This window comes from Rattus norvegicus, chromosome 10 (genome assembly GCF_036323735.1).
Source record: "Rattus norvegicus strain BN/NHsdMcwi chromosome 10, GRCr8, whole genome shotgun sequence".
NCBI lineage: Eukaryota > Metazoa > Chordata > Mammalia > Rodentia > Muridae > Rattus > Rattus norvegicus.
This window is the reverse complement of record NC_086028.1, coordinates 52788675-52804079: the sequence shown is the minus strand read 5'-3', so window position 1 is coordinate 52804079 and position 15405 is coordinate 52788675. Positions and strand designations below refer to the sequence as shown.

Below are 15405 nucleotides of genomic sequence, written 5' to 3'. Positions count from 1 at the left end.
CAACACACATGCCCCAATTTAGCCTTAGGCAACATTGGAGGAACTTAGAGCCTGTACAAGATGTGCATCCTGTCACTGGAGTCCCTGGCCTCCTAGAGCTGCACTCAGAACCATTCTGCATGATGAGATGCCCGGAGAGGCAGAGCTATGGTGAAGTGACTCACACATGACTTTCTAGAGTTACTGGAGAATCTCCGTAAAACCAGTGGCAGGATTGTCGTGGCTTACCCACTGAAGCTTCCTGCGAGGCATCCACTAAATCATCTGGGTCTCCCCAGGGACTTACCTGGTCCTCCTATTGTAAACATTGTCTGTATTTCTGTTTGTACCTGGCTTCCCTTCCTTCTATGCTCTTTGTTCCCTGGCTTGTTACCACAGTGCCTTGCATGGATCCATTCCTCCTATCTTGCCTCTTTAACTCTGTATTTAGAGCTCTCTCCTACAGGCTTGCACTGGGTGGTATGTCTGTGCCTCCATTTTACAGACACGCAAATTCTAGAACACCCTACTCGGTTGTGCAGGTTGGTTACTGCACAATGGTGGCCACCAGGGGTGGAATCCACTCTGCTCTCTGCATGCTAGGCCATGCACCCACAGGATTCTCTGAACTCTAGTAGTGTCCTGGATGTCCTCTGAGCCATGGATGCATCCACCCATGTGCTCGTCATCTTTCTGAACACGCAGCAAGGAACCACACATGCAGCATGGATTCACCTCCTTCCTTCCAGCTGGCCTCCTAGTGTCTCCCATTCTCTCTTACTTCATGACTGCCACCCAAGGCAGAAAGCCAGGAGACAGGCAAGCTCCCTGCCACCAGCCTGCCACATCCTGTCTGGCCCTCCTCTTTCAGGCCACTGCTGCAAATTGGGCTGACCTCATTATTTCTCTTTTCATTTAGGCTGTCTACTCGGTGCTTACTGCTCCCAACCCCTACACTGCTGCTCAGAAGTCTCGCTGTAAGGTTGTGTTGGACTCCTGCCACTGTTTAGAAACTTCCATGGCTTCCCATTGCCCACTGGGTGAAGAGTGATGTCACACACACACACACACACACACACACACACACACACACACACACACACACACACGGCTCTTGCTCACTTGCATGTTTCTACCACTGCCAAGCCCATCAGCCTATCTTCTTCCTGTTACCCTGCCCTCTGTTTGGGCTACAACCTTGGTTAGATGACTCTGTCATGGGCTTCTCCTCAGAGTCCTCTTTGCATCCCCCACATACAGGTGACAGGTTCCTCCCCGGAGCTCCCACCCCACTTTGTCATTGCCCATAATGCTTGTTGGTGTCTGCCTGCCTCTGACGGCTGCAGTCTCTGAGAGCAGGGTCCGTGTCTTATTTGGTTTTGCATGCCCAGAGCCCAACCCTGGTGAGCAGGGAGCAGACCTTCACCCATGAAATCCTAAATGCAAGGAGATGATCAGATGAAGGAGACACTGATGTAAACGAGGCTTTGCACAGAATACCTGTTATGTCCAAGCACCCGCTGGGGGAAGGCAGATTAGGGATTAGGGGGCAGGGAAAAAATCCAGGCAGCTCTTAGGATCCTTGGGTTCTGCATTGGTGGATTCTCCAGCCACGGAGGGCTGTGATGCTCAGGAGAGGACGTCTGCATATAGTCTGAACATGCACAGACTTTTTTTTATCTCTTGTCATTATTCCTTGAGCAACCCAGAGTGACAACTATTTATATAGTGGGTTGTTGTTATACGTAATTAGAAATGACATAAAGTCCACAGCAGGATGACTGTAGGTTTTATGTAAACACTACCCGACATCCATAAAGGTTGGGGCATGTGTGGGAGTTTTGTGGGTGTTTATTTCGTTGTTGTTGTTTGTTTGTTTTTTGTTTTTGTTTTGTTTTTTGTTTATCAGGGATCCTGAACATCACTTGAGGGTTATTTGAAAATTGTCTTCAGGGAGGATGAGAAGTGCAGTCACAATGGCTGGAGGCAGTGGGTAGTGGGTCTGACTTGTCCATGAGCTGCCGCCCGGACACGTGGAGGGGTTGGCATGAGACATGCAAGTTGGGACAGAAAGTGGGTCTAGCACTGAGGTACCAACTCAGAGGCTTCAGGAGTCAGGAAGTGAAGCAGAGGCCGATGTGCACACAAGGATCCCTTCTGCTAGGCGCTTGGCTCCAGATAGGCGGGCAGCTTCCAGATTGAGGAGGGAGGCAGTAGACTAACAAAACACACCCAAGAGGGGCTTTGGAAAGGAGAGAGCTGCTTGCTTCTCTTCTTGACCACATAGCAATCCTTAACGATGCTCAGGGGCTGCTGTGAGAGGGAGGCATTTCCCATCTTGCCTCTTCCTGGTCTCTTGTAGTTTCAGAGAGCATCTCAGATTTCACAGCTCTCTTCAAATACTGCAGAGTTCTCCACAACCTTCCTCATGGGTGATCAAGCAGGTATTCATTTAAAATCTGCTTCCTAGATGAACAGTAGAGCACATATTTGCCTAGTATGTGGGGTTCAGTCCCCAGCAACTTACACGGGCACACACACTCCAGTGCCCTCAAGCATGAACACAAAACATCAAGAGCTGCTTCTGCTAAGAATAAACAAACAGTTTAGGGGCAAGGCCATTCTTCATGGTGCATGTTTAAGACTCAATAAGTCTATGTTGGACTGAGCAGATAAACAGTGAATTTAACCACCACTTAACGAGTGGGTAAAGCTGGCCTGCATCCAGAACTCAAGATCAAGGAGTTAGGTTAGTCAGTGAAAGAGAGAGAGTGGGAGAGGCCAGTCCTACCACACCGCATCAGGCAACCTAGCAATCAGCCCACCCTTCTGCCATAGGCTGGTGAACTTCTGAAGCAAAAATCATCTTTTGCAGTTTTGAATGTTCAAAAATAAAAACAGTGAGATTTCATAACGCATACAAGTTACCTGCCACTCGTTTTCCAGTGTCCCAACGTAAAGCCCTTCCCCTTTTGCCATGTATAAAGTTTTATTAGAACATAGCTGCACTTGCTGACATACATACTGCCTACACGACTGTTCATGCCACGGCGATGAAGTAGCTGGGACAGAGACCCTGAGCTTTCAAACCTAACCTAACTAGCACACGTTAGGGAATCCGCTTGCCAACCGAGGAGCCCCCTGTATCCCACAACCCCAAGGAAGCTCTGACCTATCGGTATAAAAAGTCAGAGTCCTGGAAGGAAAGCTGCCAGATATCATCTGTGGATATAAAATGTGGCCGTGTTTCCATTCATAAGTGGAATAGTAATTAAATTAACGCCAGCACATTCCTAATGCAGTGACTGAAAGGAATGAGTTTGACGGCAATACTCAAAGTATGGAACAAGTTGTTCTCACGATTTAAAGGGTGGAGTGGGTTACATTTGTAATTTATATTTAAAACACTGGCATGCCTTTGCTTAGAAGACGGAGAACATAAATGCCTCAAAGGATATCTGTGATAAATGGCGACTGGGGATTTAAAAAAAAATTATGCGCATTGTGTTGGGTTTCAGACCCCAGAACAGCTGAGGTGCTGTTTAATATACCAAAGCAGACCTGGCCCCCACATTCTCCCAGCAGTCCCTGCCTGGCGTACCCTGCCCTCAACCCTGAACTTTCCAGCCCAGGGGCTGGGTTGTCCTTCCCCCAGAGTCTCTTTGCTAAACAATCCAGACATTTTGGTCTCTCCTCTGCTCTTTCTTTCCTTCTTCTCTCTGCATGTGCTCTTTCTCTCTTTCTCTTCTCCCTCTCCTCAGTTTCCCTTCCCATGGTGACTTCCCTGATGTCATTCCTCGGGACCAGTGAACTAGCTAGCCCCAGATTGGTTTCCCAATATACCTGCCTTTATATGTGCTCTAATGTTTCTTGAAATGGCTCATTTCACCTCGGAGAAATAACCTATCCCATTGGTGTCTTGCCTGAAAATTTGTCTGTGTGAGGGTGTTGGGTCCCCTGGAACCACAGTCACAGACAGTTGTGAGCTGCCTAGTAGGTGCTAGGAATTGAACCCAGGTCTTCTGAAAGAATACCCAGTGCTCTTAACCGCAGAGCCATCCTTCCAGCCCCCAACGACTGGGGATTTTTATTGTTGATTTGAATCCCATTTTTATTCACTGGTTTTTAAACCCTGAGAATGTATTATTCTTTGGCAGAGAGAAAGACAGACAGACAGACACACACACACACACACACACACCGAGAGAGAGAGAGAGAGAGAGAGAGAGAGAGAGAGAGAGAGAGAGAGAGCACCTAGAAAGGCACTTTCTCTATTTTCCTTTGCAACAGACTGGCTAATTTGAAACAAGAACAAATCCACCTAAATTCTTGCTCTTGAGCTCATCCAGTCCAAACTATGCGCTGCACAGATGGAGATCTGTGTTCAGACACCCACTCTCCTGGGACGGGCACTGAAGTAGATGCTCCCCAAGGGGAGGTACATTCAAACAGCCACAAGCACCCCTGAAACATCTAGGCTCCCTGAGCATGGTGGAGCTGCTCAAGTGTCTGTTTTGAGGAAGTGTGAGATTAGAACAGCTAAAAACAGCTCCACTTCCCTTTTCCTAGAAACCTTGGTCACCTTTCTTCAAGGAGGACACCCTGCTGAGCAAGCAAGTTAGGGTGCTTGTGGAATGGACAAGCCAGCCATGCAAAGAAGCAGCTGTCGGCTTCTCTGTGCCTTGGCGGCTGCCAGGCAAAAGAGAGGTATGAAGTCATATGGATACAGAAGACAAAGGTGAAGCCAAGATTGGAGCAACAGGCGGAAGTTCACATTCTGCTTGAGCACACATGTTTAGGATGCCCACCAAATCCAATTTCCCTTCTGTTGCATCTCCTGGTTTTCTTGAGGAAAAGTCCTTGGGGACATAGGGAGGTCAGGACATTTCAGCTGCCTTATTCCTCTGCCTTCAACCTGAATAGTGTCTTGTTCTTGCTTAATTTGTAATAAAACCAGCCCCAAATGCACAACATTTAAAAATCAACCCTATGCTGTAGTCATTTGGGAGGTCTGGGAAATTTTAACTATTTGGAGGCACGGAGTTCCAGTCCTATTCAACTCAGAGATATGTGGGGAGTGATTTGGTGGGCAGATGCAGGCTTCTAATCCTAGCACCTAGGAGGCTTCCTGTCACAAGAGAACTACTGTGCATTTGAGACCAGTCTGGGCTCTATGGTGAATTTCAGAACAGCCTGACCTACCAAATGAGATCCTGTTTCAAATGAATGAGGAGAGAAGAGAGGAAGGAAGGAAAAAGAAAGGAAAGAGTATAGGGAAGACAAAGGGCGGGGCCAGGGGTTCAGTGCTCTAGTGCTAAGGGAGAGGGTGAATGATCCCCATGGAGCCCCACCATTACTATGTAGACAACCCACAAAGCAGCAGCCAGTGAGACACTTCAGTTGAGGAAAGGGTGTCATAGTAAAATTAGGGGGAACATTTATGGTCTCTGTTCTGGATCCTCAGTTCCATTAGAATATTCAGAGTTCTTAGACATTGTGGAATGACCTGGCCTGTAGAACTAGCCTCAGAAGTTATTTGTGAACAGTACAGTCCTGGATCCTAAGGTCTAGTTCAAGAAGGTAGGTGTGAGGTGTCAGGGATTCTGGGAATCTTGAAAGACAGCTGTCTTTTGGCGCTGCTTCCAGAACACAGACCCAGGCCCTAACATCCAGCACTAGGCACAAGCAGGACTGTGCTGTAGCCCCAGACACATGTCAAACAATTCTAGAGCCAAAGGTTGAAATGCCAGGTTACCTTTCCTTGCATCAGGTTTGGCAAGAAAAGACCCCAAACCAGAGGATGGACAGGGAGGGAGAAAAGTATTCCTAGGAAGTGGCAGACATCTGGGGGTTAGAAAAGGCTGCTCCCCAGCAGGACTCACCATTGGTAGTCGTGTTGACATAGTAACGGCGGCCCTGAGGAGACAAGTAGCTGTGCCAGCCGGGTGGAAGGATGACCGTCTGGCTCTCCTCTCCTGGCGGAGGGGGGACCATCCCAGGCTTCTGTTGAAGAAAAAGGCAGGGGTCAGACACGTTTGCCATTTTTACAACTGGTTTGAACTATAAAACCACTTTGAAATTGCTCAGTGGGATAGGATGGCCTTCAGGCCTCTTTTGGGGGTGGATGTCATGGCGGTGCTCCCAGAAGGGATGGGTCCCCCAGAATAGACAGAAGAACTGCCGTTCTTCCCTATCAGACCCTGCAAAAATTAATCACAAGGGGGGGTGCGCTTACCAGGGGCCCTGTCACTCCATATGCCCCATTGTGGACTGCAGTCTACACCTGCTGTGGACTGTGCAGTCTACACACCGTAGGACCACTGAGTACAGCAGCAGACAGCCCCAGGCCTGCTGTGCAAACCTAGCAGAAATAATTAATGCAGGTCGCAGCAGAACGAAGTGTAAAACATTCTATAATAATGTTGAGAGAGTCTGCGAGAGCTGGCTTGGGCTTGCCATGTTACCGTGGCAAAGGGAATGAGAATTTTTAAGACAAACTAGACACCATAGACTTGGTTCTTGTTAGTCAGACACATAATAATATTCATCTTAAAAGACAGAGGACTATGTAAGCAGGAGCATTAGGTGGAAGGCAGGTACATGTTGTAACAGCATCTGTGATTCCTCAGTGGTGGGATTATGGGCAATTTTTATTATCTTTCTTCTACTTATATTTTCCATGTAAATCTCCAATAAACACACAGCTAAAAAATAAAAGCCCTCAGCTAAAGAACATTTAAAAATAAAGACAGAGGATCCAAATTAGCCCACACAATTGCTGTGCCTTTTGGAGAAGGTAAATTGACAGAAATCAGAATTCCAGACACAAAAGTTCAAGAGTTTCTTAGCAGAACCTGTTTAGTAACCCAAGGGCCAGCACCGGGTCCTCAGTGCCCTTGGTGTCCCCTGAGGGGTACATAGGAACAGCTCCTTCGGTTACCAATGGCCAATATGTAGGAAAGCACGGTCATGGTTGAACCTGGAGCAATGAAGTGTGCACTCTGATGCCCTTCTCCTGCCTGCCCTCCAGGGATTTGTCTCAGCATCCTATGCTGGCCTCTGTTCCGTAAGAGGAGAGAGCCAATCCCCTGTGCTGCTGGGAGTATACATGGCCCCCTCAGTCCTCTGTGTAGCCATAGTGTCTGTTATGAATTCTCACAACTATTCAGAGGTGAATCACAGCTTCCCTTTGATTGTGTGGGAAAGACCACGCTCTAGACAGGTGACAGCGAGGTACACAGCAACCGGGCTGAAAGTGGTGTAGAGTCCTCCTCGCTGGTGCACACCATACACCCAGCATACATAAACCCGAGAACAAGTGAGTCCGGCCCTGCACACCTCTCCTGGCCTGGGAGATGGCCACAATACAGGCAATACAAATAGTGTAACCGTGAGCAGAGAGGAAGTGAAAAGCTGGGATGGGATGGGGCAGGTCTGTGATTCCAGCACTCAGGGGGGTGAGGTACAAGGATCATGAGTCGGAGGCCGGCCTAGGCTACATAGCAAGTCTCCATCTGAAAACAAAACAACCAAACAGTTAATGGATAAGAAGAGAGAAAAGAAGAAAGAGAGAGAGAGAGAGAGAGAGAGAGAGAGAGAGAGAGAGAGAGAGAGAGAGAGAACGAGCGCCTGCATACATAGGGCTCTGGGAATAAAGTGCTGGCAATGGTAGGGGTGACAGCAGGGGCTGCCGAAGAGAAATGTTTTTGCCATGGAGTCTTCTAGATCCAGAGGGAAGAGATGTCTAGTTGTCTTTCCTTGAGCATCTAGGGACAGTAAGGAGTAACATAGATGATGGGTCCATGGTGAAGCCTGGGAAGCTATTGAAGGTGGTTAAGCAAGAATAACAGCTCAGAGGTAGGCATTGAACAGAAAGGATCTAGGGACGCAGTGTAAACAGCCTCAAGGCTCAAAACATCCCTGGTGCCAATGCTACCTCAGTCAAGCAGCCGCCACTTGACCTCAGGCAAGTGACTCAGTCAGGCTATTTTCTCATCCATGAAGCAAAAAAGTTGGCCCAGGTGCAGAGCCTTCTGGGGAGATCTATTGTAACACAGTCAGGGCCCCAAAGAGGGTACACTACCAGGGTTGCTCAAGAGGTGGGAGAGATCTCATCACAAGGGGCACATAGGTGCTGGCTCTACACTCTCCCCCAGTCTCTACCCTCTGAGAGTTAAAGTCCAGGCAGACATACTGACCTCCCCTCCAACTGCCCCTCAGCATGTCTGCAATGTCATCCTCAATGGCTGTTCTCTGAGGTTTCTGCTGCCATCACTACCTGAGAAATGCTTAAAAGGGAGGCCCACACCACCTGGAGGTGACTAATGTCAGGAAGGCTGCTCAGGGAAGAGTCCTGTGGGCTAACAGAGCCAGTGAGCTGAGCCTTCTGATACGCCAGAGGCCCAGTTTTGAAGGAACTGTAAGGGGCCTGACCCTCCTCAGATTCTCAGCACTTCTCTTGGGAGTGACTTTGATTAATCTATTTGTCTAACTGGTGAGCTCATAAGAAGCCTCCGTTTATACAGTTTATACATGGGTGACCACCAAGGTACACAGTCTTGCGGTCTCTCCTCTCTAGGGAGTGCAGGGATCTTTAGGGAAGCACTGAAGCATAGTGCTGGGTCAGGAAGGCCATAGAAAGTGTGGGAGAGCACCCACTAGCTGGGCCTAGTTCCTAAAGTGGCTGATGTGCTGTGCTAAGGTTGGTTTCCACATTCGTGAAACACAGCCACCAACTGGCTGGCTCTCCCTGCTGGCCATCAGACTAACTTGCCTTTATCTCCAGATGCAGCCCTTTTATCCTTTCCTTTCTTAGGACGAAGTCCTTCTTGCTAGCTGACCCCCACAAATCAGTCAGAAGATACTGGAGAAAACTAAGGGGTCCTTTCCCCCTAGGAATGAAAACAAACATCTGACCAAGCCATATGTGAGCATTCAGGACAGAAGTATTCACAAAGGCCAAACAGTGGAGACAACACAAAGGACCTCCCTTAGGGATATGGATAAAACACAGGGCAGCTAGCTATACCATGGATATAACCCAGAAATGAAAAGGAATAGGGTCCCGGTTCTCACCATGGCTGGGCCTTAAAACCATCATGCTGTCTGAAAGAAGTCAGGTCACAAAGGCCACATGTGGTCTCTTTCCATTGTGTGACATTATGTGACATGTCCAGAGTAGGCAATGTCACAGAATATGCTAGTGGCTATGGAGGGATATGGTCTGGAAGATGGTTACGGGGTGTGTGTGTGTGTGTGTGTGTGTGTGTGTGTGTGTGTGTGTAAATGGTCTAAAATAGAGAGATGTCATGGTTATACAATGTAATGAGTGATAAATGCCATGCATGATATGCATGATATATATATATCTTTCTTTCTCTCTCTCTCTCTCTCTCTCTCTCTATATATATATATATATATATATATATATATATATATATATATATATATATATATACACATCACAATAAAAACTGTCTTTGCAGAATATACAGCAGGGCTAGAGAGATGGCTCAGAAGTTAATAGCCCTTGTTGCTCTTTCAGAGGACCCAGGTTTGGTTCCCAGAATCCACATGATGGCTCACAAACCATACATAGGTCTGTAAATCCAGTTCCAGGGGATCTGATATCCTCTTCTGGTCTCTGTAGGCACTGCATACATGTGATGTTGACATACAGGTGATGCACAGACATATGTGTGATCCTCAGACACACATGCAGCTAAACATTCATATGCATAAAATAAAAATAAAACTTTTAAAACTATGCCAAGGCACAATTTTATGACTTCAGCACCTGGCAGTCCTCATGTAAGAGCCCCGGAGTATTAGAGATCCTCACTCTTATGGCCACAAAGGGCAGGAACAGTAGCCTTCTGGGAGATCTGCCCACAAGCACCAAAAGGGTAGAGTGTGGATGACCACCTAGCCATTAAGGAAACCCTTGAATTTCTTCCCTAATTAGTTCCCTCCCTGGTTACATCCTTCCCTTTTGTGCTGGATGGTTTTATGTCAACTTGACAGGAGCTAGGGTTATTGGCCTTGCAGGAAAACCTGGGGTGCATTTTCTTGATTTATACTTGATGTGGGAGGGCCCAACTCACTGTGGGTTGTGCTGCCCCTGGACTGGTGATCCTGGGTTCTATAAACAAGTAAGCCGAGCGTGCCATGAGTAGCAAGTCAGTAAGCTTGCCCTCTACTTCAGTTCCTACTTCCAGGTTCCTGCCCTGACTGCCCTTGATGACGGGAACGTGATCTGAGAGTCGTACACTGAAGCTCCCCTCCCCTCAGTTAATTTTGGTCTTGGAGTTTCATCACAGCAATAGAAACCTGACCAGGACACCTTCCTCCCCTGGCCCTGCATTGTCTCTCCTTAGCTTGCTTGCCTCTTTCCCATGGGAAGAGGTAGGGAGAAGTAAGTACCACAGTAGGGCTACAACTCCTAGAACAGACAAGATCAGAGGGAGCCGAATGGGGTGTGTGGTGGTGAGGTTTCCTCCTGGGAGGCATTCTGAGTGTAGCATATGAGGTAGCTCTGCTGGAATTATAAAGCCCTGCTCTGCCTCTGGAAGGAGCCATCCCCAGGCCAGAGTGCAAGGCTGGGTTCCAGTCCTTGTCACTCTCCCTTCATTGTTCAAGAAACAACATGCTTAACTGTGCGCATAAGCTCATAGTCTGAGGATATGAGGGAAGGCTTCAGCTTTTTGTCCCTCCTCCAAATAGGTGTAAAGGTCCTCTGTGGTGCCACACCAGACAGCACGCCATTTTTTTCAAATTCTGTTATACTGTATGAATGGATGTGGCACGATTGTTGATACATTTGACAGACATTTGCATTGTTTTCACTTTGAACCCTCGTAAACGATGGTGCTATAAACACTTGGGCCTTACCCTACTTCATATGTACGATTAAGAAGTTTGTAGACCACTCAAAAACCCCAGCCTAAGCCAGATGCCTACACAACTGTAATCCTGGCACTCAGGAAGCTGAGGCAGGAGGATCACCTGTTCAAAGTTAGTTTGAGAAACACAGTGAGACTGCCTTCAAACACCAAAGTCTGGGACCGAAGCAGAGCATGGACCCATGACCAATCTCTACCACAGCAAAGAAACAAACAGAAACCAAACAAGCCCTAGTCTAGTAGGGTTCTCCAGAGAGATCTGACTATAGATCTGATTTCTATGTATCTATAAGGACCCCATCCCTAAATGTCTTTAGTATATAAGGTTGTAGGTCAAGTGCTTTATATATCTTTATAAGATGTTTGCATTGATGATGCTTTTATTCCTATTTTTAAGTAAGGGCTATTATAGTCAGAGGTTTAATGATGCGAACAATATTGTACAGATAATTAAATGGTTAAACCAAATGACTTTAAAATATTGCTTCGGGGCTGGGGGTTTAGCTCGCTGGCAGAGCATTAGACTTAGTGTGCCCTGGGTTCAGTCCAAGAACACAAAAACATCACTCACTCAGTCAATCAAACCAACCAACTAAAATTAGCTTGCTTCTAGAAAATTCTGTCCAGTTACTTGATGCCAAGTTACCCTCAGCCCATCTCCTGCCAGCAGCCAACACTTAGCTCCATGTCAGCACTTGTCCACCTGAGATATGACTCCCACAAGGGGAATGACAGCTCAGGCCTGAACCTCTTGCTTGTCTCACAGTCTCACAAGGACCATATGCCTTCCCAGGAGATGCGCAAAAATATCACCACCCTCACCCAGACGTCACGTTCATTCCCCGGCTGCCGGCTGACTTCCATGTTTCCTTATTTTAAACACACACAAAAAAAATTCCTCCTAATGGTGGTACTGACTCCTTTTGGAAAACAGCAAGCAAGCAAGTAAGGGATATCACCTAAAGTTCAAAAAGAAATGTTCCATCAGGACTTGGTGGTACACTCCAGAAGTCCCAGCATTCAGGTGGCTAAGACAGGAGGATGATCCACTTAGTATCAGCCTGGGCTACCTTGTGAGTCTGAGGCCAGCGAAGGCTACATAATGAGACCTCGTCTCATGTAAACAAAAACCCAAAGAAAATGTCTAAAAACCAGTTATCAGACAAACACACACACAAAAGGTAAAGCAAAACAAAACCCAGCAAAACCCATAATACCCCAAACAAAAACCAAGTGTGATCGGCAGCTCAGCACATGCTAAACCTCTGGTGTGTCACCACCAGATCGAGGCGGTTTGCATCCTGAGTCCTCCTCGGTTCACTACACCCTAGAGCTACTCCGATACAGCATTAGTGGGAGCAACGGAGAGAAACCATCACCTTTGAAACACACACCAGGAGGGAATCGAAAACTTCAATAAATAGGACTTGTAAAAGAGGTGGTGTTGAGTGGTACAGCTACTTATGAAAGGATCGTATTCCCTAACCCCATGCCCTCTATCAGACTATTTAAAGAAAGACTCAGGATGGATCAGCAGCCTCCAGTGAGTTCCGACCCCTCTACTAAGCTCCCCAGAGCCTCCTCCACTCTTCACATTCAAGTTCATCCTGGGACACCATCTCCACCTGCGGGATGCTTCTAGGAGCACCTGCCTCTTACCTTCTGAAGCAGTGAGCAGGCGAACGATACCCGCAGGTGTTCACCGGTGGCCTCCAGACACTTGATTTAACAGCAGATCAGAGAGTTTTAAGGTCCCCAGTTCCTTGTCTTCTCACACCCCAAACCCAGCAGCAATGGGAGCTCTAAAGAAAGGCATATCCACAGGGCTCTGCACCCCCTCTCCCCCACCCCCCCAGATCTATATATAACACCTCTGAAGTTGTCAGCCTAACGAGCCACTTTCTGGCAGACCCGTTGCCATGACAATGACTGCTAATGAGCCCAGTGCTGTGATTGGCACTGCTTGAAGGCTCCTCCACAAAGGACTTGCCAGCACATTCTTCCTTCCCCAACCATGTAGCCAGCTGGACATCCAGAAGTAGCAGGACATGGCTGGGAGCCGCTTGCAGGATTCAGACACTAGCAGTTAGTTCATTGCTAGCACACCCTGAGTAATCCTAAACGTGATGTCAGGAGTGGCCTCTACGGCCATTTCTGTAATCAGCAAGTTTCACAGGAGTAAAGGGACACTAGGAAGACCAAGCCTCAGCTGGGCCAGGTGTATAATCTCAGTACCAGGAAGACCGAGGTTCAAGGCCAGCCTGGGCTACGCATTGAGATCCTTTCTCAAACAAATAAAAACAGATTAACTGGGCTATTCTTTTTGCTGGACACCTGTTCATGGCAGGAGGCAGCCCATGCAAAGCTAGTGTGGCCCTGCCTCGGACAACGATGTCACCAGCTTCAACTTTTGGTTTTACGAGAATGCTGGGCATCTTCTCTTTATCTCGTTTGTTGGTGAAGCTTCTGTTTCTTCGACTCTATCTATTCAGAAATTGCAAGTCACAGGAGAGGGTTGTGGAGGAAGTAGGGTACGCCTGAGGGTGGCACAGTGCATCTGAGAGTGGCAATTTCATAGCAATAGGCTGAACTCTGGAGGGGTGGTCTTCACATTCTTCTGAAAGCCAGGAATTCAGAGACTTGGCCAGAAGAAAGAGACCAGGAAGCTAACATCCCCACAAACAGGGAAACAAACTAGAAACGAGAGTCAGGAAGACAGTGATATACTCCTCTTATTCACAGTTTAGTCTCAGCCCACCGCCCAGAACACTGGATAAGTAAGTGAATGAATGAATGAATGAATGAATGAATGAATTATGGGCCATGAAACAGAAATGTAAGGTGAAATAAATCCTTTCTTCCTCAGGCTGCTTCTGGTTATGGCATTTTATCATAGCAAGAGAAACTCTTAAGCAAGAAAACCAGCAAGTGATTGCAGTTCTGTGGCTTAAACAAAAGAAACCCTGCCTCAACAAGGTGTAAGGCAAGAACTGACTCAGAAAACATGTTCTCTGACCTCCCTACACATACCCACACATATGCACTGCACACACATGCACACGCACACACATACGCACACACGCATGCACACACACATACATACACATGCACGCACATATACATACACACGTGCATGCACATAAGTACATGCATAATTAAAAATTGTTTATAGAATTAGATTTGTAAGTTGTTTATATAGAGAGTGAGAATGTGTGACAATTACTTGAAGTAATACCAGAAGATATGAAGAGGCAAGAGAGTCAGAACTAGGCTCCTGCTTTTCCTTTCTATCTGCTCTGGTTTGCCCCCTAAAGTTTCATTCTCTGTAACTGCAGTTCCCTGGTGGAACAACTCTGAGAGGGGTAAAAGATGTTTAAAAGGTGGTTTAGATATTCTCTCTCTCTCTCTCTCTCTCTCTCTCTCTCTCTCTCTCTCTGTCTCTCCCTCCCTCCTCCACACATACACACACACACACACATATATATATATACACACACACACTCTTGCACACAGACATTAATACACATACTCTCCCACACATCATAGATACACTCACACACACTCTTACACATTCACACTCACACACTCATTTTCACTCATACACACTCACCCACATTCACATACAGACACACACTCATATACTCACACATACACTCACACACACACACATACTCATACACACACGTATCCTCCACATGACCTCTCTCACATCATGACTTAGCATAAGGCACTTTCAGAACCTAATGGGAGTGCTGTTTCCAGACCTCCAAAACCATGAGCTAGATAAACCTCGTTCTGTTTTCTTTATACAGAACCCGGTTACAACAGCACAAACTTAACTAAATGGGTTTCCTAGAAAAACATTCTTCTTCCACGGCACGGTGCTACCCACCTGTAATCCTAACACTTGGGTGGCTGAGGCAGGAGATTGCAAATTCAAGGCTAGCTAAGCTGATGGTTAAGCGACACAGTGCATTCCTCCTATCTCAAACAACCCTCCGTGCTCTCCGGCTTCCTCCCACAAGGCCGTCAGACACTGCTCAGTTGGCTTCTCTTTCATCCTTTGGTATCTGGTGTCTGATTGTCTCTTCCCTGAAGACTGAAGCCTCCTGACTACAGTTTCTACAGGGAATTCTCAGCCAAGAAATCCACTGAAGTTGGACAAGCTGATGCTAAGGGAAAACCCAGCAAGAAATTAGGGCTCTCTGAACACCTCAGTTTCCTCTTATATTTGCCTCCTGATTGTGTTGCCACAGCCAAGATCTCAGAAGGCTGTCTCCTGGGCTGGGGCTGGGTGAGCCTGCACCTTGTAGGCACCTTTAGTTGGTTCCTGTGTGGAAAGGGGTCCCATGTACAAGGTTCATTTGCAGCTTTTACCAAGAAAGCACAAAGACTATCAGTCATTAGGGTCATCAAACCTACAGATGTACTATGCAAGGGCTGGTTCAGATGGGCTCTAGGCCAGTTACTAGGCAATGCAAGCCAAGAATTCCAGACCACCTCTCTTGTCTGAGATGGCTAGTTC

At 47.2% G+C, this 15405-nt stretch overlaps 1 protein-coding gene across 8 annotated transcripts in view; it reads right to left on the bottom strand.

Moving 5' to 3' along the window:
* Positions 1-15405, bottom strand: part of Gas7 (growth arrest specific 7) — a 230555-nt gene that overhangs the window by 78165 nt on the left and 136985 nt on the right. For 6 of the 8 annotated variants that reach the window (NM_001414201.1, XM_039086994.2, XM_039086991.2 and 3 more), the window contains 1 exon segment: positions 5862-5982. In NM_001414201.1, coding sequence (NP_001401130.1) covers positions 5862-5982 — 121 coding nt within the window. 8 annotated transcript variants of the gene reach the window in all.